The sequence below is a fragment of the Vulpes vulpes genome, chromosome 5 (assembly GCF_048418805.1).
Source record: "Vulpes vulpes isolate BD-2025 chromosome 5, VulVul3, whole genome shotgun sequence".
Lineage (NCBI taxonomy): Eukaryota > Metazoa > Chordata > Mammalia > Carnivora > Canidae > Vulpes > Vulpes vulpes.
Genome location: NC_132784.1, coordinates 127,696,092 through 127,719,889, shown reverse-complemented (window position 1 = coordinate 127,719,889; position 23,798 = coordinate 127,696,092). Strand labels below are relative to the sequence as shown.

Genomic DNA, 23,798 nt, shown 5'->3' with positions numbered 1-23,798 from the left:
GGGAAACATTCTGGCATTAAATAAGTTACAACTCTCCCCAAAAGTAATTCATTAAACCCTTGAACCAAATACAATCTACAATGGATCTGAGCCTCAGACTAGAGTGAAATACGCAACAAAGAACAAGATTTATGTTTTCATTTCTGTTGTCAGATGAGTTTCATAATAGCCAGGTTTTCTAAAAGAACTGGGATAGAACCTGCCAGCATATTCTTGAACTCTTTGTCAAGTATCATCACTTTTCTACTTTAACCTGCCTAGTATCCCGGCTCTAAAATCATTGCCTGCCCTTGCAGAGGCAGCCAGGAAGCCCCAAGTAAGCTAAACCCCAGTTAGGAGACATTGCCATACCTTTTTAATAGACTTAAATTTTTTTTTTTTGAATTTTAATTCCAGTGTAGTTAACATGCAGTGTTATATTAGCTTCAGACGGACAATAGAGGGATTCAGCAGTTCCATGTATTATTACGCAGCGCTCATCATAGCAAGTGTACTCAATCCTCTTTACTTATTGGGGTCATTTCCATTTGTTACAGCTAATTGCCGGTGCCTTGAACCTGCTTTTCTCCCTGACCCTCTTAATACCCACCTGAAGCTTCACCTAAATTTGACACTTCTAGTCAAGTTGACACCCTGCTTAGTCTGTTTGGGAGCACTTCATGCAGTTGGTCTAAAAGGTTGCTTAAAGTTTGCCTTCCCCTCTAGACTACTTAGTCGCCTCAGGGCAGGGACTATGGTGGCTTTATCATGTCTCTTGTTTGCCTGACGAGTGCTTGGCATATATTAGGCCCTTCACAGTTATTTGCTGAGAGAATTAATGAACTTGAGCCTGCATAACTGGTTTTGATCTCATGAATGTTTCTGTCTGCATGCTCCTCAGCTTTTGCTTTGATTTCCTAGATACCTGACCTGCTAATGCCTGGCTTTTCCAGGCCTACCATGTTCCCCGATGGTCTTTATCCTGTTCCTGTTATGTTACAAATAAAAACATAACACTTGACACAAACCATTGTCCATTTTTCCTTCTTCTAATATTCCATTTTCTATATACTCTTAGAAAAATAAAACCTAATGTTAATATTTGCTAACTCTTCTGAACATTCTCTTTATATATACATAAAACCTATATAACATATGTTATATAGGGAGCTAATAAAGTAAGCTATTTTATATATTTAGGTCTATTTAATCCTCATAACAAACCCTGTGAAGTAGGTACCATCATTACTCCCACATTGCAGATGAAGAAATCGAGGTACAGGCAGATGACGTAACTTGTCCATGGTGACACTGCCAGTAAGTTGTAGAGCCAGGATTCAAAGCCCTGTCTGGCCTCACAGTCCATGCTTTAAAATATTACACTCTATTGCGAAAGCATTCCTCTAGAAAACGTACAGACCCAACAATCGTCCCTTTGCAAGACCAGGCGACCCATATCACGTGTTTACTGCCAAAGCTCCAAATCTATAATCCAAAGCACCAAAACCATACCATTCGCAGTGATCTCACTCCAACGACATCCAGGAAAGACACAGCTCCGCAATCAAGCACGAGGCTATGGATCGGCACTTTGGGGACATTCATTTTGACTGGAAGCTCAGAGTTCCAATCCACTCGAATCTCTATTTCCTTGGTTGGGACATCAGGGTCTTCTGGATCTTCAGTATCTTCATCAGGTTCAAAGGCATCGTTGGATGAACCAGCATCCCTTATAATGCCATTCTAAACAAAGAAAACACTGCCAACTTGATCGCCAATGACTGAGGGACATCTTTTTAATGATTCATCTCAAATCACTTCAAAGTCCTATACACTGTTCCTTGGCAAGCAAGACATTAAAGGGATGAACTCTTAAGGAATGAGATTTACCTCAGTCCAAACTGTGATGTTCCCTAGGAAGAAAAATGGAAGAGCAGAGGAGCCAGGAAACTCTTGATTTCTGGAAGATTGTGGAACTTGGCCAAGAGATACATAGGCAGGAGAGTCTGAATAAAAGGTAATAGATCTAAAAGTTTATGAACTTAACTGCCTTCGATTGTGAGTAATTTTTTGGCATCAAATTAGCACTTATTTTGTTCCCTTTCGTAAAAATAAGGTTTAGTTCTCAATTGAAAAAAAAAAAATCACACCCTGTGTTTCCAGGGAGTTCTGCTGATTTTTTAATTATCTGCCATTCCCTCTTGCCTACAAGAGCAACTCCACTGTTGTCCAACATACATTGTCATCTGCTTGTACACATCAGGATACCAAAGGGAATAAATCTAATTTTTGACTATTTAACTGCTTTAATTTTCCTCCGAGAAGGGAAAAAATTTAACAGGGAAAAAGAAAGATGTCACCTCACCTTTGTTGCTCTTAACTGTCCTTTTTTGATGAGTTTCTGTATTTTCCTCAGTGCTTTCAGCCTCTTATTATACACTCTAATGGCATCAAATCCAACCTTTGGAAAGAAATACCAAATTACTTACAATGTCCAGTTCCTAATGCTCATTAATGGCAATTGTTATCAGGAAAGTTTATTTCTCAAGTGGTATTATTTCCTGAGACATCCTGTCAAAAAAGAAATTCTAAGGTCTGGGGGAGATCTCCCCTATGAGCCCTACCCCACCTACTCAGAGACTCAGGAAACATAGTCTCATAGGAAAAGCTCAAAGCCAATAAAAAACAAAAACAAAACAACACAAACAAAAAACAGCAAAGAAAAAACTCTCTAGCTTTAAGTCTATGTTAACAAATTCCCTTGACATCACAGAGCCCTTTTGTTAACATAAAATAACATGACCATTCCTATGAACCAGTTTTCTCTGGAACTCACTTAAGAAAACACCGATGTAGAGACTTAGCATCAGAGCTGGGGATGGCATTTAAGACCACAATGTCTTGCTTACATGTTCCACTTACACTTTCTACCCTTTACTCCAACTGGGCAAACACCCACTCTGCCCAAAGACATGTATCTACCCTTGACACTCAGTTCACACAGTTCCCAAACACCCAACATAATCGTGCCTCTGCCCAACTGCCACACCTAGCCAGGTCAGTCCAACGCCCAGGGATGGCTCCCTTTTGGGAAGTCTTTGCATTTACTGTCTCTATTATTTATGTGGAACTCAAGTTGGACCTGGAGACATCTCTACTATTTTTGTCTTCCATAGTGATTGCCACCTGGATTTTAACATATATGACATTGTCGGTCTTTTCCTATCCCCAAATAGATTGTAAGTTACTTGGATGTTATAATTCTTAATGCACCATACGAATGGACTGGGGTGTAGGGCCTTAGCTCAGTTTGAGCCGATAAACACCTGTAGAACGAATGAAGTCTCAAAGGAGGTTAGAAACCAAATTTCTAGGGATAAAATACTCACTGTGGACTTGATACATTTTTTAAAACCATCAACGTTGCCATAAAAAATAGGACTAGAAAATCTAAGAATCTTCACTCCTTCAAGTTCTTCAATCTAGCATTAAAAAAAAAAAAAATGTGTGTGAGGTTAAATAATCTTAGGCTTCAAGTATTTTATTAAATTTCTGGCTTTGGGGGGCACCTGGGTGGCTTAGTTGGTGAAGCACCCAACTTTTGGTTTCAGATCTGGCCATGATCACAGGGGTCCTGGGATAGAGTCCCTGTTGAGCTCTGCACTCAGCACAAAGTCTGCTTGTCCGTCTGCCTTCCCCTCTGCACCACCACCCCCATTACCCCCTCTCACTCTCTCTCTCTCAAATAAATAAAATCTTTTAAAAATAATTTCTGGCTTTTCTACTAGGAGCCAAGAGCACTCATCTCTCCCTGAATAGGTGCTCCCCCAGTTAGGAGGCCACAGGTTATTCAAGCTGGAACTTTACAGTCTTTTAGAAGGTCAAGCTAGGAAGGGCCTTCATAAGCAATTAATGCAACCCTCTGATTTCCAGATGGAGAAACTGAGGCTGAGAACAGTGACGTGATTAATGCCTCAAGTTCATACCACTGCCCTCCACTTTGTTCTTTGGCCATAATTCTTTAAAAATAGAAGATAAATTTTAAAAGGTAGCAAACCAAGGGGATTTGCAAGTACTGAGGCCTGTGATGGTATTTGCTTATTCTTACTGTGACACACAATGGCCAGACCGAAAGTGGAACTTACAGAATCCTAGACTTTTCTAGGCTTTAGGAATTACAGCAGTTTCAGTCCAAACCCCTGAGATGAGCAAGCAGGTGCTGGGAGGCTGAGCAACATGGGCAGAGTCTCCCCAAGGTGGAGCCTAGAACTCTGAACTCTCAAACTCAGCCCGTGGTTCCCTGAGCCAAAAGATTCTCTACTGTCATGTTTAGCTCTGGGCCACACTTGGCTCAGCATAACTGAGAAAGATTGTGGAAATAATTTAAGTAGCAGCTAATGGAATTCCACATTCAGGGTCCAACGATTAGTTTTTTTTCTGTGTTTTCTTTCTCTGCTTTTTCATCATCATTTCCCCTGGTGACCACTAAGCTACTTTATTTGCAGGGAACAAAAGCCCATCAGTGGGATGTGTCTTGTCTTTGTGTTTTCCATTTCCGGTATTATATATTATTTCTTCTGAGATTAGAGCAAAATGTCAAATAAGCTTCCTTGTTGACAGAGAACTTGGAAGTCTCATGTTAGAAGTTAATGAAGATAACCTTACGGGGATTTCAGATCATTTCATAGAGGATAAGGATTGCATAGCAGAGAATAGAATTGTGAGGCAACTTCTGGAAATAATTAAACCGACTGTTTTTAAAAATTCCTCTTAGGATTGTTTTACATTAAAAGGACATTCGAAAAAAAAAAAAAAAAGGACATTCGAACTAGCATGGATACAATTCATACAAACCACGGGTAGGAGAAGGCACATTGGGTCAAAGTTTTCATGACACAGCCCAGCAGACTTCTAGACCTTCCTGGAGAAGCCTTGCCCGTTGGCTGCCTCGTTCCTGATACGCTGAAGGAGAAACACGCTGCCCCGAAAATCCAAGCTAGCAAGCCCAAGTCCAGCAGTGGTCTCCCAAAGGCACTTACATTTTTGTAATTTGTGGTACTTTTGTAAATGTCTGTGCTGGGAATGCTTCCAAGGCCGTTCCATGAAGGACTGAAAGAAGAAAAGATTAGGTCAGGATTCTTGGAAACAGGCCTACTTTGGAATAAAACATTAGAAGAAATCACAGATTAGGAAAGAGGCCACCGTCCTGGCGTTTTTGGACGCGACTTCAGTACAGATGACATCTCCCTGCAGCTAACTCTGAAGCGAACAGCTGGTGTTCGCGTGGGCCCGGGAGGAGGAGGCCTTTCCTGAGGGCTGAGAGAGCTCACGAGCATCCCACTTCCATGGGCATGACACTTCAGGGGACAGGCAAAGAGCTTTCACACAAATTCTACCTCAGGGCCACCCTACTTCTGGAAGGTCAGCAGTGCTATCTTCATTTTTACGGGTCAGCGGGCTGGGGTTCAGGTCTGAAGGGCCCCAGAGGAAGGGGCAGGGCAGCCTCTACATTTGACCCAGAGCTCCTCACCGCCTGCACAGCGCCTGGCTCTGGCTCGTGAGGTGTAGCAACTTTCTGAGCAAGTATGACGAGTCCTCGGGGATCAAATGAGTCTCCGTGTATGGAATTGGGAGCCTGGGGAGGGGGCGACCAGGAGGAAGTTCTTCCCACCAACCAGACTACCGACTTCCTGCTCCTGATGCAATCAGATCAATCCCATGAGTCTACAGGTGTGAGCAGGCCCAGGTGCTAAGCACGACCCCTGAAGGAAGAATATCTCTTTGGGGTACACTCAGCAACGCGCTCCCTGGAGCAGCCACGTAACTACTGGAAATGGAACACTGTGGAGGACACGGCTTTGGCTTGGCTAAAAGCCTAGTCACCAGATCAGCAGCTAAAACGTGCCACTGCCTTATCCTCAGCTTGTTGGGCGAGGCTGAATTTCCACGTAAAGCTCACAGGCTACATCGTCTCCCTCCACAAACCCTCTCTCCCAACCACAGCCCCCCAAGGCCTAGTAGACACTGAGGCAAGTAGAGCAGGAGAAGCAGCATCTTCCAAGGACGGGTTCGGAGTTCTGTCCCAGCAGCACACTGGGCACGTTGGGAGCTTATGAACTCTCTGGACTCTTGGGCACCCAGGTAAGGTGCCGAGGGAGTGAACACAAGCTTTTAGGGAGACTCCAGCATGCCAGGGTAGGGAAGAAGTAGGAGCAGGGGAGCTAGCTGCTAAGAATAAGAAGGGTGGGCCTATGCTAAGTAGAAGACTGATGCTTTTCCAGGTTTCTTATTCCTCTGTGGCCCAAGCACAGGCAGAGAAGAGGCCAGAAGCCTGGAAAGGTCACAGACGTTTTGAGGAGAGAGACAGGCTCTGTTCGCCTCTCTATTGGGACAACTTCACAGACCCAGGAGGGCACCTACTAAAAGCCTTTCAAGAGTCAAAACAAACCCAACAAAGAAACAGATACTCTCCCTGACGTCAAGCCACATCATTGCTGCTTTCCCTCTGCATACGACCCAATGACGTCTACTTCATATCATGTAGCTGATTGGGTGCCTGCTTCCTTTTCTGAATGAACTCTGGCTACAACTGATGCTTTCCAAGTCTCCTGTTCTGCATTACTGGCTTCCGGAGAACATGAGCTGTGCTATATTTAGCAGCTACCTGTCCCAGGCCCCAGGCCTGTGCCCTACACACTGCGTCTCATTTGCAGAGGGGACCACAGAGCCACCTCGGTCCTTTGCTGAGTCACAAATCTTTTAGTCTTCCCACCACCTAAAGGAGAGCGCAGCAGGAGAGCACATGATTAAGTGCACAGATCTGGGAGTGAGATGCATCCCGGTTCAAATCCTGACTCTGCCGCTTACTAGCTGTGTGATCGTGGGGATGGTTCTTAACCTTTCTAAGCTTCAATTTGCTCACCCATAGAATGAGAATAATAAAACCTATTCATGGGATTCTTTTCCGAAGACTAAAATGACAACATGTGCCAAGCACTATTGGCTTAATTTGTAGAAGCCCTCAATATACAGTAACTACTATGAAAGGGGGGTTCCCTATATTTTATCAAAATGGTATAAGAAATCTCAGGGTGTGTGGTTCTGTTTATGGGAAATCTGGCTCTTACATTACTCACAATTGAACTCTCAGGACCACAGTGAGCAATCCAAACATGAGACCAGCTAATAAACCGAGGTCCAGCCCCAGAATGATGGATGCTATGCACGTAAACACCCAGATAACCTAGGACAAAATGGAAATGGGAAGGATTGCATTAATCCATCAGGTACCATCAAATGAGACTACCTATAAAAACAAGAAGATCAATTGTCCATGAACGAATTACAGCTTTTTAAAATATTCTGACTTCATTTAATGTTTAAGTGGGAGTGGAAATTGACCTTTCCGATAAAGACCATTTGTCCCATTTCAATGTGTGTGTGTGTGTTTTTTTTAAGATTTATTTATTTATTTATTTATGATAGACATAGAGAGAGAGAGAGGCAGAGACACAGGAGGAGGGTTCCATGCAGGGAGCCCAACGCGGGACTCGATCCCGGGACCCCAGGATCGTGCCCTGGGCCAAAGGCAGACGCCAAACTGCTGAGCCACCCAGGAATCCCCCATTTCAATGTGTTTTAATTTAATTTTTGAATAGGGAAAATATGGACATAGGTCAAAATGGAATTAATATTGAAAAGGTGGGACATTTGGCTTCCAACCCTCTCCATGTGCACACTTTTCACCAGCACTTTTTTATTTTTTTACAAATATAAGCAAATACGACTGAGCAGTATTTTATTTTCCCATATTTTAATGTATCGTACACACTATGCCATTCCGCACTGGTCTCTCTTTCACTTAACAATGTGTCTTGGAGAATTCTCCATGTCAAAAAAATAGAGAGTTTTCACATTTTTTTTGTCTGTCCTGGTGTAAATGAGAGCAGAATTCTAAAGGACTTAGCTTCTGGTTTTTAGAGTTCCTTAGAACTGTTGCAAAGGTCAGTTGTACTCAGCAAGGATTTTGTAGTTTGGTTTTGCTTTGTTTTGTATTTTGTTTATTCTCATATACTACAGCGGATTTTTTTTTTTATTGTTTGTTTTGTTTTTTTAATTGGTTTGGTTGGTTTAGTTGGCTTGTTTGGTGTTTAACTTGGGTGTATGGGATCCTTCCTAGATGGAAATCCCCGGAGATATGGAGCCTTCACACAACTTGTGGCAGGCTTCACAGCATTGTCTAATCCACACAATTCTAATTTCTGCTCCAGGAATCCCAAAACACAAGTGAGATTGAGGAGATAAGGGGAACATGATGATGTGGCAGGAAGCATATAAGAACCAAATCTTACTTCAGATAAAAATGGGCAGCAAATGACTTACAGCATCGATCTTATTCTGTCTCCACAGACGAGGAATGTCACACACCTGCATAAACATCCCTTTCAGGTTGGCGATGACAACAGCGGCCAAGACTGACTGCCAAGAGAGACAGGGAAGGCCGTGTTATTTAGGGGAATGGCTTTTCATGGGATGATTTTTAAATCTCCTGTTATTTCTCCGGTGGCAGAGCAGTGAAGAGAGATTATGCAATCAGGGTTGTACCTTCTGCAAAGGTTCCAGCAGCTTCCCCAGGGCGACAATGGCGATCATCACAATCCCCGCCGAGATGATGCCAGCAATCTGAAAGACACACGCCTCCCGTGAACAAGGCTCACCCTCCTCCCTCACACCTTCCAGCTTGCTGGATGTGCCCAGGAGGGCCTGTTCATGGGTGCACCTCCCCTCTTCTGCCCAATACTGTTGAGAGAAATGAGGATTATTTCCTAAAGTTCTATACAACTAAAGAAAAAAATGGGAAATATATAGAGGGCATCTATGGCAGAGAAATTAAAGAAAACGTGGAGACCGAGCCTGTTGGGGGAAAGCCGAAGGGACCTGGATTTCCTCTGGATGTACGACAGACCTAGTGCCCCAGTGTCCATTTGGGAGGCCGACTTGTAATCATCTGCTGTGGCAGGAAACCTGGACCTCACCCTTCCCCAACCACAGGTCACCCTATGTTCTTGGGGAAAAAAAATCCTCGCAGCACACATCGGATTCTTCGATTTATGGAAGCAGCAGCCATAACAGCAAGTCTGCAAACACTTTGTACTTAATAGCGTGTGATTCCCACAGAGCTCTCAGAGGGAATAAGTGGACCAGTCCCAGTGCAGATTCAAAATGCGACATGAGCGTAACGGCACATGGGACCGCGTCCCCGGACGCAGGCTCAGAGCTTTGCCCCAGTGATGATGGGGCAAGAGCAGAGGTTAAAGGACCTGTAGACACTTTACCTTCGCTGGCCAAAAAGCTCTCCTAAGATCCATAAATAGTTAGGAGAGAGGCCGAGGGGGTGGGGCTATGCTCTGTGTGGTTAGCTGAGCAGGGACCTCTCCACTAGACAGCTGGAAGGTGGCCCAGGTAAGACCAGAAGCTCTGAAACAGAGGAGCAAAGGAGACAGGGCGCCAGAAGCAAAGTGACAGGAGGAGCAACGGGGAAGACTGTCCTGGGCACAGGTGCTGCCGGCTATGAGAGATTGGAGTTGAAAGAGACGGGTAAAGCCAACATAAATGGAAAATCCAGAAACTTCAGGAAACTTTAAAGTCACAGTCTTTCCACCTGGCAAATTGATCATTCACGTTTCAATTATGGTTGGATCAGCCCGAGGCAACATTATAAGTCCAACAGACTAAAAACTTGGTACTTCCAGGCTCTGTGTTGCCTGTTAGCGCCGCATCTCCAGGTTACCTGTACCTCAGTGGCTTCCCCTCTCCTATCTGAGCAGAGAAACTTATATCCTCCCTCCCTCTTCCCTTCCTTCCCTCCCTCCCTCCCTCCCTCCCTCCCTTTCTCCCTTCCTTCCTCCCTTCCTTCCTTCCTTCCTTCCTCCCTTCCCTTCCTCCCTTCCTCCCTTTCCTTCCTCCCTTCCTTCCTTCCTTCCTTCCTTCCTTCCTTCCTTCCTTCCTTCCTTCCCTTCCTTCCTCCCTTCCTCCCTTTCCTTCCTCCCTTCCTTCCTCCCTTCCTCCCTCCCTTCCTTCCTTCCTTCCTTCCTTCCTTCCCTTCCTTCCTCCCTTCCTCCCTTCCCTTCCTCCCTTCCTCCCCTTCCTTCCTTCCTTCCTTCCTTCCTTCCTTCCTTCCTTCCTCACAATTGCTTAACAACACTGGTTGCCTATCATGAGCCACTTGCATCTCACTGTGGAGGTAGGGCTCTGTGGATGCTGAAAGAAATGGAGATCTGGGGACAGAGACCATAGCCAGCTGTCTGGCTCATGCCAGGAGAGTAGCCACGTCCTTGCCAAGTACGTGTATCAGTAAGCTGCCAGTTAGGGGGACCAAGATGAACTTTGGTCACTTTTAAAAATCTGTGAGGGATGCATTACTTGTACTTACTTTATAAGGCTGGTTTGTGGGAATTGCTGTAGTTTCTATATGGGAGCACATTCAATCACTAGATAATGATTCTGTTATAAGCGAGAAGGTAATCAGAGCTGAGAGTAGCTTGTGAGTCAGTAGGAGTCAGATGGGGATGAGAGAAAGAACAGGTTGTAATGTTAAGCCTGTGCTGCAGGCAGTTAACAGAGCCCTAACCCTCATCACTCCATTCATTCGTTCAGGAAATATTTGCTGGGTGTCTCTTACGTGTCGGGTACAACACATGTATCACTGCTATTACGATGCTCCTCCCGTCAGGAGGAGTGCCTGACTGGAACAGTCAGCATTTACAAGCATGTGCCAGGGCTTTACGGACATTTTTATTCAGTCCTCACAACATCCCTATGAGGTGGATACAATTACTATTCCCATTTTATAGATGCTGAGCCTGAGGCCCAACATAAGAGGAAACATGAGAAGCCACACAACAAGGGAAGACCTGCCAGTGTATGTGGTCATGATGAGTCCCTGGATCTCAGTCCGGGCACTTAGACTTTTAACCCCAGAACTTAGTATACATTTCAGTAATTAAATATCAAGCCACTTCTGTGCTTGCTTCATTCTTCACTCCTGAAATCCTGGCATCCTTCATTCCTAAATATAATACATGCCAGTGTGCGGCGGCGGGTGTCAGCTTACCAGAATGCCATTATCCCCTCGCCCTCTGCCAAGGAATCACTTTACACGGACATTCTTCCTGGGACGGCTGGCCTGTGCCTCCCCGGAGCCTGGAGGCAACAGCAGGAGAGTGGACATCACCAGCTGGGGACCCGCCTGCGCCCGCCGACAACCACATGCCTTCGAGCGACTCCGATGAAAACCACAGAAACGCTGCCAGCTGCCGCCCGAAGGCGAGTGCAGCTCTGGAAGTCACCTGTGACCTCTTCCCCTGCACCACAGGCCCCTGGCTCTGCCTCCTGGTATGGGCCCTAGTGTCTTACCTGCTCCCTCAGAGCTGGAAAGGTCTGCCCCCGCCCCCATCAAAAAAGGAAGTTCCATTTTAAAAAGAAAGATTCTGTAAATTGAAATTTGTTCAATAGGAACCAAGAAATTGGAAGAGGCCCCTTCTTCCAATCCCCCCACCCCCCACATACACTCACAGAGAGCCATTATAAATGGGAAAGGAGCTTCACCCTTTCCAGGGTGTCCTAGCACCCTGGGGACAATTCGGGCCCCCGGGGGCAAGCCACTGCAGGGAGTCACTGGTTTTCTCCATTAGTCTCTTTTACTTATGTGTGTCTCTGCCTTAATAAAACCCTATCTGAAGACTGGGTGTGAGGGATGGTGTTTCCTCCGGAATCGGTGTCCACCTTTATAGCCTCAGTGCACTTTTTACTCTGAAACAATAGCTCTGTGCAGAGGGAAAACGGCCCCCTGCCCCAGGCAGGGCAGGAGCCGGGTTCGGAGCCTGCCCCCGGCCCCATCCACTGGCTCCGGCCCACCTGAGCCCTCGCCCTGCTGGAAAGGAAGGCCTCTGACAACCGCTCCCATGCTTTTTGGCCAATCGAAGGTGGGCTCTTTGGAGATGAACAGGGATGCTGGACTTGGGGTCCCTCTGTGAAGGCTACAACTTGAAGCCACATTTAAAAGGCAAGATTAAACCCACATTCAGAGCTTGAGGAATAAAAATCGTCCTCAAGAGGAAATGCCTAACTGCTATGGCCAAAATATTCTTGGCTGGCAAGCTTGTTCTGTGGGACGAAGGCGTCTGGAGGAAGTTCCTGATCCTAGTGGAGGAAACGTAGACAGACAGTTGGTATTTTCCTGAAAATACAAAGCCTCACTCCAGCCTCGAAGTGCTGGAAACTAGGCTGGCAACTAGGGAAACTAGGCCTTCTCTATCCCCAGATCACAAACTGATAAAAATCAGCATTCTACACCACTGATTCCTTATCAGTTGTTATCAGCCCTGGAAAGGCAGGTGGAGCGGAGCTACCTGCCAGCTGCGCACAAACATACAGATTCCTTGGAGAATCTGTGCATTAGGAAACCACCAGCGTCGCTTAGGAGGTTTTTGGTGGGGAGAGGGATGGAGGAGTTGGCTGAGCCCTGGGGAGGGTCGCCCAGGAAGCACAAGCCTAGGGTCAAAGGCTAACTGCCTTGCTGGGTGCTTGTGGAAGCCTTCCTGAGGGCCACCCCCGGCTCATCCTGCAGTCAAGCTGCTGTTCCGTACCTGAGTCTTCCCCCCAGTACTCTCCTGGACGGCAGTGCGGGACAGGGCAGTGGTGGCCACGAAACACGAGAAGAATCCAGAGAAGATGTTGCTGATCCCAAAGGCAATGAACTCCTAAGGCAAAGACCGGGTGACACAGGGATGCTACGAATCTTGGCAGGTCCCTCTCCCGGGATTTAAGGAAGAGTAAGAAAGCAGACTCCCAAGCCCACCCTAACCTGTCTGGTGGCCCCAGTTTAATCCTGTACCATTAAAGTTCTTGGGGGTCTTGAGAGGCCCCAGGGCCTGCGGTTCCTCGGGGTCTAAGAGAGGCCTCGCTGTCGCCAGCTGTCTCTAAGCTCGGTAAGGAATAGTGACCCAGGCCAGTCCGGCTGACACGCTTCCTGGGGAGGGCTCTGCTCACATAAAGCGCCTCTCCTGCGGCCGCACGTTTGCTCGAGGAATGTTCTGACTCGGACCCCTCACATTCGGCTTGACCCCTAAGCATTTGGCTGCCCTAAGGGCTGGGCTGGGCTTTCAAAACCAAACCACACTGGCCGATTTGTGAGCAATTGAAAATCGGCTCATCTGCCAATGCCCCATATGTCCACAAAGACGGGCCTGAGCGCGTTAGGGACCTCAATTCAAAGTGGTCACAACCATCGTCGATGGTGTTTGGTGCGTCATCTCGCCCTATGACAGCCACCACTGCAGAAAATCAATCAGGGGACCCTGGCCTGCATGGAAAATGCTTTTTTCTTTTCTTTTTTTTTTTTTTTTTTTTTTTTTTTAATTGGAGTTCGATTTGCCAACATATAGCATAGCACCCGGTGCTCATCCCGCCAAGCGCCCCCCTCATCTTATGCTGATCTACTACGTGAGCTTCGAATGTTATTTATGACCCGACTGAATTAACTCTTAAAATTTGGGTTACTTCAACTTCTTTCTTTTTTTAAAAAAAATATTTTATTTGTTTATTCATGAGAGACACACACAGAGAGAGAGAGGCAGAGACACAGGCAGAGGGAGAAGCAGGCTCCATGCAGGGAGCCCAACGTGGGACTCAATCCCGGGTCTCCAGGATCACACCCTGGACCAAAGGTGGCACTAAACCGCTGAGCCACCGGGGCTGCCTTTTTTTTTTTTTTAAAGACTTCAACTTAGGGACGCCTGGGTGGCTCAGTGGGCATCTGCCTTCGGCTCAGGTCATGATCCTGGGATCCAGGATCGAATCCCACATCAGGCTCCCCGTGAGGAGCCTGCTTCTCCCTCTGCCTATGTCTCTGCCTCTCTCTCAGTCTGTGTTTCTCATGAATAAATAAATAAATCTTTAAAAAAAAGAAGACTTCAACTTATTTCTTAAAAGGGAAAGAGATGCAGCCTGAATATTTCAGAATAATTTCACAGAGGGGGGCACTTGATGGGATGAGTACTGGGTGTTATGCTACATGTTGGCAAATCGAACTCCAATAAAAAAAATACAAAAATAAATAAATAAAGTTTATAAAGTCTTTAAAAATAGTAATAATTTCAAATGAGTGTGCATAAGAGGGAAACCAGCTCGATAAGGGCCAGTGGAAGACACCGATCCCTTCTTCAGCAGACAACAAAATCTACCCTGTGGGCTCCGTTTTTTCTTTTTTTTTTCTTTTTTTTGGGGGGGGGGCTCCGTTTTCTTCTTCGCATCCCTACAAAAGTGCTCCAGCACATGGTGAGCATACCTGGTTCCCATCGATGGCGTAATCATACTTGATGGCGTAAACTTTTCCGACAGACACTGCAATAGCATAAGCCACCACGGCGATGGAAAACGAGGCAGCCAGCATCTCAGAAAACAGGCTCACAGGTGGAAGTACAGGAGGCAAAAACCTAGTGAGTTTTTAAATGAAAAACACGCAGTGACGATTTGACCACAATTCTGTTCCTACCTCACCACAGGCTATATCCACCCGACCCCAGGCCAGACATGAAAGTGCTTGGCCACAAGGGGAGAAAGCACACTGAGACAAGTAAGTGGTAGCATCGTTTTTACAATCTTTAACTAGAAGTTGGTGCTAGCTCGCCAGCTGACTTTCTGACCCCTGTCCAGAGCCTACGAACACTCCCTTATCTCCACCTCTGACATGAATAAACCTGTCCTAATGGATTCTCTAATATTATGCCATTTCACACGTTAGTGTCTCTTCCTGCACAATTTTATCTTAAAGGCCTTTGAGTTTAAAAGATAGTCTGGCCATTAAATGAGGTTTGCCTTGCATGAAGAAATGTCGGGTTGATTAAAGAAACAAACAATAATAAGATTTTAAAAGAGCTAAATAGAAAAATCCATGTCTAAGAGCCCTGATATTTAAAATCTTGAATGTAGAAAAGATTAAATTTACGTAATTATCAGAATGCTCCAGAATCACAATGACTAAGACCTCCCAGTGACTGTGGGGTAGAAGGACTACTGTTTGACATATCAGAACTATTCTATAAACCATGTAAAGAGATAAACCTAGGGGTGTCTGGCTGGCTCAGTCGGGAGAGCATGTGATGCCTGATCTCAAGGTTGTGAGTTCAAGCCCCATGTTGGAGGTAAAAGCCGGAAAGGGAAAGGGAAAGGGAAAGGGAAAGGGAAAGGGAAAGGGAAAGGGAAAGGAAAGGAAAGGAAAAGGGGAAGGAAAGGAAAGGTAAAAGGGAAGGAAAGGAAAGGAAAAAGAGAAGGAAAGGGAAAGTTTATACTCATGCCGTCGTCCCCAAATATGAAAACTGGGCGAATGACTGTCATGTACCTCTATCTTGATGACTATCCACCGGGTGTATATCCAGAGGTCCCTAGCCAAAAAATGTCCCAAACAAATTAAAAAAAAAAACCCCACCAAATAATCTCCCTCACTTACCTCACTTATGTCTGAATTTCCTTCAATAGGAAACTACACTTTCCCCCTCTAATTAGAGGGAGGTACTAAAGCAGAAATAAGAGCTTACAGAAAACCATAGAAATTTAGAGATAGCTAATAACCTGATATTATCCAAATTAATATGCTGTCCTGATAGCCTGGAAATGGTTGAATCTACCTCTCTCCTTTTGCTGAGGTCCAGACAAGTGAAGTGATGTGCTCGACGTCAGTTAGTAGAGCCCAGGGAGGACTGTTGATTTCCTACGTAACAAGATCTGCCCGGTTCTCTACCCCTGGATCCTTCTTCTCCCCACAGGTGAGGTTACTTCCCAAACTCCTTTTCATCTACGTCACATCCTGACCCACACGTAGGCTCAGGAGTGGATCTTCTATGTAGACGGACAGGATGTTAGAAACCCTGATCGAGCCCTTGAGTGACTCTGGATCACACCTCCACTTTCTGGACATGAGCTTGGACCTCACTCTTAAAACCAGGCTTGTGACTCTTTCCTGAGACCCGATCAGCTCTACTTCAGGTAATTTGGTCTGTCCGGAGGACTTGCCAGTCCTGCAGAGTTCACCTTTGATTGTGACCTGATGCCCACTGCCTGCCTGTCCGCCTACTTCTCCAATTCCAGATCCTTTTACCAGGTCCTTGATTCCCCAGGGTCACAGTATAAAGTACAGAGACTTGAAATCCAAGGACCCGGAAGCTGGCTCCATCGCTCTGTAAGTAACTGATTTGGGGCATGTTGTTTGAACTTATTTGAAGTCCCAGTTTCTTCAGCTGTCAAATGGAGACCATATACTCTTCTCTAGGGTGTTGGAAGGAGTAAAGGAAGTATGGTAGGTGTAAGTAATTAGTACCTACACACGTAGTAGGTACTCAGGAAATGTAGGGAGCCCCTACATCTGCCACACACCTGCGTCTGTTTGTACTACCTTGCTGGATCTTAGCAGTGCCAATTTTTTTACCCCAAGCCACTCACTTGGGGCCCTGGCTGGACATCTTCTAATGACCTTTGAGTAGTCCCCTATCTCCTGCGCCCCCTTCAGTGGCCCTGTGTGCTACAGCCAACCCTCCCATGTCTGGCCTGATCATGAGATAATACCACGAAGGGGAGTGACTAGGAAGGACACTTTTTTTTGAAAAGATAAGGGTAGGGAATGGTGGGTCCCAGTAGGGCCAGAGGACCCCTAACAGAGAGTCAGGCATGATAAACATGATGCCAAGGGCATATCTTGACTTCAGGTTGGCCCCAAATGTTTGGCAAATGCACCAGCACCTGACTATAAGGGCAAAGTGGCCCTCGGAAGGCAGCTGGGAGAAAACCTCTGTGATTTTGCTGGCCTCCCCGCTCCTGTTCCCCCTGTGCCACACTTTCAAGTACAAGTACAAAGCACAAGTCACTTCAAAAGCAACGGTCACGAACATGATGACAAGACCCCTGGCACAGTGTGCTCAGAGAGGAGGCAGGAGAAAGAATGGAGACTACAACTTAGATGAGAAAGCAGTCCATCTTGTTGGTTTATGTTAAAAGAAAGAAAGAGAGAGAGAGAGAGAGACGGACTAAGCGATCCTAACATACAGACTCTCAGTGGGGGAAAAGGAGCTGCCAACAGCGACCTTACTTTACCCCTCATCGGACGATTGAAGCCAGGAGGAGATAAAGAGGTGGCCTGCACCATCTTTCTCTTTGTACCCCTTCCTGTCATGGAACTCACCTCAACACTCTACTTTCCCTTCTCTTTTCTGGTCTCTCCCCCACCTTTCTTTTAGAAGGTTGTTGATGTCATGACACTGGTTTCCGAGATCAGACAAAAATGGCTTACTTGTAACAGCAGAGGCTTGGCTATTCTTCCCTCAGTGCATATTTCTGGGGACTCCTATGGGACAGGTGCCATGCTACGAAGATGGCGTCAAACAAGACAACAGGCCTCAAGCCCTCCTGGAGGAGCTCACAGGCATTTCAGAACAAGCCCAAATTAAGAATTTGCCAGTTATCATTACCCTAGTTCTATAGGAGACCCTCCGCCCCCTGCCCTCAGTCATCGATCTAGGTGGTGACAGAAGGGGACAAAGGAACTCAACTCTTTACTCTTCTAATTCCCCGAACTACCAAACATCTATAAAACCTCCCTTGAAGATAATGCATTTTATTCATAGGAACAAATGACATAATTATTATTTAAGATGGACAAACTAATGGGTGGAGAACTTAGGTCAGATGTCCCTTATTCCTTAAGGAGATTGTCCTCATTCTGATAAATGCTACAAACCGTGATTCTATTTGTATCATATTGTAATTACACACATGAGTTTAAGTCAGGAGTCTGGTGGTAACTGTACATGTCCTGCCACATTTTCAGAAAATGAAAAAACAGAGCCTCTGGGAGCTGCTTTTCAACAAATGGCTTGAACTTTATCTACATGTGCATACCATCTATCTGATCCTTTGCACAAATGGGTGTTTCTTGAAGATCTCACACAGAGAAGACTATTGAAGGAGCACCAATGAAATGCAGCTTATAATAAAAGGTTTCCTTTAAATAGAAAGTACTGATTTAATATATTAGTCTTGCCTAAGAGGAACTCCACACTCACCCCCTCGGGATGGATTTAACAATGCCAGCATTGTAGTTTTTTTCCAGGTTGGCTGCATATGAAATGGCAGTAGCAATTATTGTCTGAAATAAAACAAAAGAGGTTAAAAAAAAACTCCATGTTTTAATAACTCCTTTTTTTTTCTTGTCTCCTCATTGGGCAGTCTGCCCTGTAGGTCTCTTCTTCTTTTTTTTTTTAATCCAAGGATAATTAACATTTAGTATATTAGTTTCAGGTGTAGAGTGTAATGATTCAACTTTTCTAGACACTACTCAGTGCTCATCAAGATAAGAGGACTCTTAAAAAGAAAAAAAAGATAAGAGGACCCTTAATCCTCTTCATGTTTCCCCATCCGCCACCCATTTCTCCTCTAGCAACCACTAGTTTGTTCTCTGTATTTAAGAATCTAGGGGTGGGGAGTGTTTGTCTTTTTCTCTTTGTTCATTTGTTTTGTTTCTTAAATGCCATATGTGAGTGAATCACTTCATATCTTTCTCTGACTTATTCCACTAAGCATGTTACTCTCTAGCTGCATCCATGTTACTGCAAATGGCAAGATTTCATTCTTTTTTATGGCTGAGTAATATTCTCTATATATAGTACAACTTCTTGGGCCACCTGGGTGGCTCAGTGGTTGAGCATCTGCCTTCAGGTCAGGTCCTGGGATGGAGTCCCACATCAGGCTCCCTCTGCCGTGTCTCTTCCTCTCTCTCTGCGTCTCTCATGAATGAATGAATGAATTAATTAATTAGTCTTTATTTTAACTTCTTTCTTGTCGAACTAATGAATGCAAATTTTCTAATTACATGTTTTACTTACCACAATTACTTCTATAGGAATAGGGACTGGAATTTTGTGCTTAAATCGATCATTCACTTCTTTAACTGCCATACAGATGATAATGGTGAGTAATCCAGCAATGAAATCAGCAAGATTGGTGTTGCCAACATTTTGAAAAATCTCAATCAGAGTCTGTAAAAAGAAAATAATTGTATATTCTTCTCTTGTGAAAAATCATATCATCATCAAACAGCATTTAAAAATCTAATGACAGTAGCAATTCTTGTGTTAGCTAAAACAGAGACCATTAAAAATATGCAGTTTTTGCAAGTTATGATATATTATATATACCAAGTTATTAATGATGGTTAATTGGAGTGGTAAAACCATGGGTGATTTCTACTTTTTTATTTTTGTTTATCTGCATTTTTTACAATAAAAATGAGATGTTTGAAAAGAAAAAATATTGCATGTTGAATTTTGGAGAAAAGCTTTATATCTTAAAGTGGTTTTACAGGGGCTATTAAGGGAGCTAATTTCATAGTGTTGATGTGGTATTATTGGGACTAAAAACCAATAAACCAAAAAGTCCCAATCAGCCATTATTTTAGGTAAAACTCTTCCCCAACCTGAATGATATAGGTGGTCATAAAAATACCTAAAGACTTCATATGTAGATCCATAGGGATCAATCCAGTCTTCATGCTAAAGCAAAGCTACTGAGTTGATATATAGCTCAATTCCTAAATTTTAGGAAATTAATTTGGCACTTAGTTCAAACTTAACTGAGACGACTTAAATAAAAACAATTCTTTCTAAGTGGACAGACAAGCCAACTCAAGAATTAATTCGTCCTGTTTTGTAAATAGGAGGTTTCTGGGAATCAAGGCAGATTAGCAACAAAGAAACAGAGAATCCCAGGGAAGAACACTAATACCTTTGTTCCAGCAGCTTCAGTCCTGTGGAAGGCAGGATTTAAGAAGGCATTCTTTAATTCTTTGAGACAATCTCTTGGTGAATGTTTTTTTTTTTTTAATGAGTCGTTTTATAGATATATTTTTATATGAAAATAAAGGATAGAGCATCTTATATCCCTTATAACATATATCTTACTTAATTTCACAGACAAGCTGTATTTAAAGTAATTTTAATGACAACCCAATAATAGTTATGTATAAAGAACATTAAGTGATCTAGCAGTCATTTTGCCAACAACTCCAATTCTCTAGAAAACATTCAAGGGTAGGGGAATGAAGGGAGAAGTTTTCACGCTAGCAAAAGACAGCCACCAAGTTCTTGAACTAGATAGAGTTCAAATTTTCGGCTTGCAGGAAGCCTCTTAGACTTTCACTCAGAAGGTATATTTGCGCTTGCTTTAAACCCAATACCAACAAATTTACTTTGCCTTCCCGAGTCAGTCAAAATTGCCAGAGGCAGATACAGTGATAGCAAAAGATGAAGCAAGTGATAGCTGTGTGAAAAAGAGGAAATGAGAGCCTCTGGGTGGCTCAGTCAGTTAAGGGTCCAACTTTTGATTTCGGCTCAGGTCATGATCTCAAGTTCACAGGATGGAGCCCAGCATCCAGCTCCAAGCTCAGTGGGGAGTCTGCTTGGGATTCTCTCCCCATCTCCCTCTGCTCCCCCGACCCCAGAGAGCACGTGCTCTCTCTCTCTCTCTCTTTAAAATAAATAAAATCCTTAAAAAGAGAGAGAGAAAATGTAGAAGTACCACAAATGGTCACCCTAACTCAAGAATTTAGGGCATCTGCCATAGGAGCCAACAGTCCTACATGCCTCAGAGTCGTGATGGTATTGCTGTCTGGCCCTTTCAATCATCAATTTTCTGATGATGAGCCTCATTAATTCATAAGCAGGACACCATATTTCACTTAACTGTCTATACAGTAAAGGTTTACTTTCAACTCAAGAGGGAAAAACTCAAACTTGAAAACAAGCAGATAACTATCCCAATCATAAAAACATTTCACCTTACTAAAATGATTGCTCCAGGATTCCCATTTAATCTGGGAGATCTTGGAATAAAAAAAGCACCTTCGGTATATTAAAAATGTGACATGAGTTGCAATAAAACCCAAAATCAGTTTATATTACACAACTGCATTAAACAAGCATATAAATATATTTGTTGCTTATATACTGAGGCATCTCCTATGAAAATTTCTACAATAAAAAGTCTAGTCTATGTGAAAATAAAACCTACATAAACTGAAGGAGTCAGATTATACTCAAAGATCATAGAGATGAGTTTCGAAGAAAGCACTGAAAAGTAATTCTAATTTAGTTTACCATGCAAATACTTACTAAAATATATTTAAAATGTGGATACACATATGAATCCATATTTCAACCGAGTATTCTGAATAGTTCAAATCCTAATAATGACCATTTCAACAATGGGAAATATTTTACTATATTTCCTACCGTGCTTGGAGAATTCTAGGACCATTTGGATCATTTCTTCCTTCTTTGCCTAGCGTTACGTGGGCATATGAAGCCAGCAGAAAAAAATACACACCTGATGTTACATATGAGGAAATTTATCAGTTAACTTTTGGTGCCAAATTTAAGTCTTCTTTATCAATGTGACAAACCCTTTCTAATCACCCCTTGCAGTCAGGCATTTCCTCCTACCAGAAAGAATTTCTGCCCATACGGAGATCAACCCTTTAAGTGTTCTTTTCTTTACTAGAGTGACTTGGTATTTACGTACTGAAGCAGATTTGGTGGCTTTCAAGACTCTCATTATCTGGGCAGAACTTTTCCGTGTTTTCCTCTTCATTAGAGGAAGAAATGAGGGGGTGGTATCAGTTCAGTAAGGAAGCAGAAAGCCTCCCTTTGTCTATTGAGACAAGGCATTTAAAGTAACGGTAGGAAAACACAATCATTCTTCCATGTGCTATGGGATTTACTTACATAACTGAGTAGCTACACGGTGCATGAGGAGTATTACCAATTCCGAATCCTGCCAACATCCTGTCATTCCCCCTTCTACAACCTATACTCAGTGGCTCTGGCATTTGTGAATTAGAGCTTTAGTTTTTCTTACTGTCCCAACATTTCCTCCTCTAATTCTTCGTATTGTTTTCCTTTTGGGGAGGAGTTGGGGGAGGGAAACAATCCAAGGTACAACCTTCTAACAAAAGGCATGTTAAGTTGCTACATGCCATGGAAAGTATCTTACAACAATCTTCCTATTTTTCCTGGAGGAGTCCACTACTGCTCTGCATTTGTTGAAGGATTCTTTCATTAATGATTGCATCGGGTCATGTCATAAGAAAAATTCTCTGTTCAAGTACTGAGTGGTTTGTTCAACCCTTTGCAATCCTTTCCCAACCTGCTGATCCCTCATTTTCTGAAAAGCAAGCTCAGAGGCATTATCACACGGGGAAGATTGAGACATCTTCATCCAACCTGACTGCTCTGGAGGAATTTCTCACAAAATTCCATGATACATTCTAATCTAAGATTGCAAGAATAATGTTCGAGAGGACATAAGTCGCAGAAAAATTGTGCTTGGTTTGGGGCGCCTGGGTGGCTCAGCAGTTGAGCGTCTGCCTTTGGCTCAGGGTGTAACCCCAGGCTCCTGGGATCAAGTCCCACATCCGGCTCCCTACATAGAGCCTGCTTCTCCCTCTGCCTGTGTCTCTGCCTCTCTCATGAATGAATAAACAAAATTTTTAAAAAATATTGTGTTTGGTTTAAAACTATTTTTGACCTTGTCCTAGTATTTCTTGATCTCTTTTGTCCCTGTTTCAAAGTGGGATCATTTGCAGCAAGCTTTGTCTTAAATAGTCCTAGGAAAGACACAAAGGAATGGAAAGATTGTGGATTGGAAGAACAAATACTGCTAAAATGTCTGTACTACCCAAAGCAATCCACACATTTAATGTAATCCTTATCAAAATACCAATAGCATTTTTCACAAAACTGGGACAAACAATCCTAAAATTTGTTGGGAACCACAAAAGACCCCAAAGAGCCAAAGCAATCTTGAAAAAGGAAAACAAAACTGGAAGTCCCACAGTTCCAGATTTCAACTGGTACAGCCACTCTGGAAAACAGGTGTGAAGTTTCCTCAAAAAGCTAAAAATAGAACTACCCTAAAATCCAGCAATTGTATTACTAGGTATTTATCCAAACGATTCAAACATAGTGATTCAAAGGGACACATGGACCCCAATGTTCATGGTGGCAATGTCCACAACAGCCGAAATACAGAAAAAGCCCAGATGTCCATCATCAGATGAATTGGTAAAGAAGATGTGGTGTACACACACACACACACACACACACACACACACACACACACACACACAGGAATATCACTCAACCATCCAAAAAAAATGCAATCTTGCCATTTGTAATGACATAGATGGAGCTAGAGGGTATTATGCAAAGCAATATAAGTCAGAAAAAGACAAATACCATATGATTTCACTCATATGTAGAATTTTAAAAACAAAAGAGCAAAAGAAAAAAAGAGAGAGACAGGGCACCTGGGTGGCTCAGTTAACTGTCTGCCTTTGGCTCAGGTCATGATCCCAGGGTTCTGGGGCCAAGCCCCCACATTGGGGCTCCCCATTCAGCAGGGGTCTGCTTCTCCCTCTCCCCCTGGCTTGTGCTCTCTCTCACTCACTCTCCCTCTCTCAAATAAATAAATAAAATCTTAAAAAAGGAAAGACAGAAAGAGGCAAACAAAGAAACAGACTCTTAACTATAGAGAACAAACTGCTGGTTACCAGAGGGAGGGGGGGTGGGAGGATGTGTAAACAGGTGATGGGGATTAAGGAGGGCACTTGTGATGAGCACCAGGTGTTGTATGGAAGTGTCTGAATCACGATATTGTCCACCCGAAATGAATAACACTATATATTAACTATACCGGAATTAAAATAAAAGCTTAAA

General features: G+C 43.8%; 1 protein-coding gene across 4 annotated transcripts in view; it reads right to left on the bottom strand.

Annotated features, from left to right (window-relative positions):
• The window catches only part of SLC26A4 (solute carrier family 26 member 4), a 49,112-nt gene that overhangs the window by 10,975 nt on the left and 14,339 nt on the right, over window positions 1-23,798 (bottom strand). For 2 of the 4 annotated variants that reach the window (XM_072759964.1, XM_072759966.1), the window contains exons 7-17: window positions 18,912-19,064; window positions 18,093-18,175; window positions 14,327-14,474; window positions 12,627-12,740; window positions 8,584-8,661; window positions 8,362-8,457; window positions 7,116-7,222; window positions 5,019-5,088; window positions 3,369-3,461; window positions 2,345-2,440; window positions 1,492-1,722 (exon numbers count right to left, since the gene is read on the bottom strand). In XM_072759964.1, coding sequence (XP_072616065.1) covers window positions 1,492-1,722; window positions 2,345-2,440; window positions 3,369-3,461; window positions 5,019-5,088; window positions 7,116-7,222; window positions 8,362-8,457; window positions 8,584-8,661; window positions 12,627-12,740; window positions 14,327-14,474; window positions 18,093-18,175; window positions 18,912-19,064 — 1,269 coding nt within the window. Of the gene's footprint in view, window positions 1-1,491; window positions 1,723-1,869; window positions 1,986-2,344; window positions 2,441-3,368; window positions 3,462-5,018; window positions 5,089-7,115; window positions 7,223-8,361; window positions 8,458-8,583; window positions 8,662-12,626; window positions 12,741-14,326; window positions 14,475-18,092; window positions 18,176-18,911; window positions 19,065-23,798 lie in introns of all 4 variants that reach the window. The other 2 variants (XR_012001846.1, XM_072759965.1) reach the window with 2 other exon arrangements.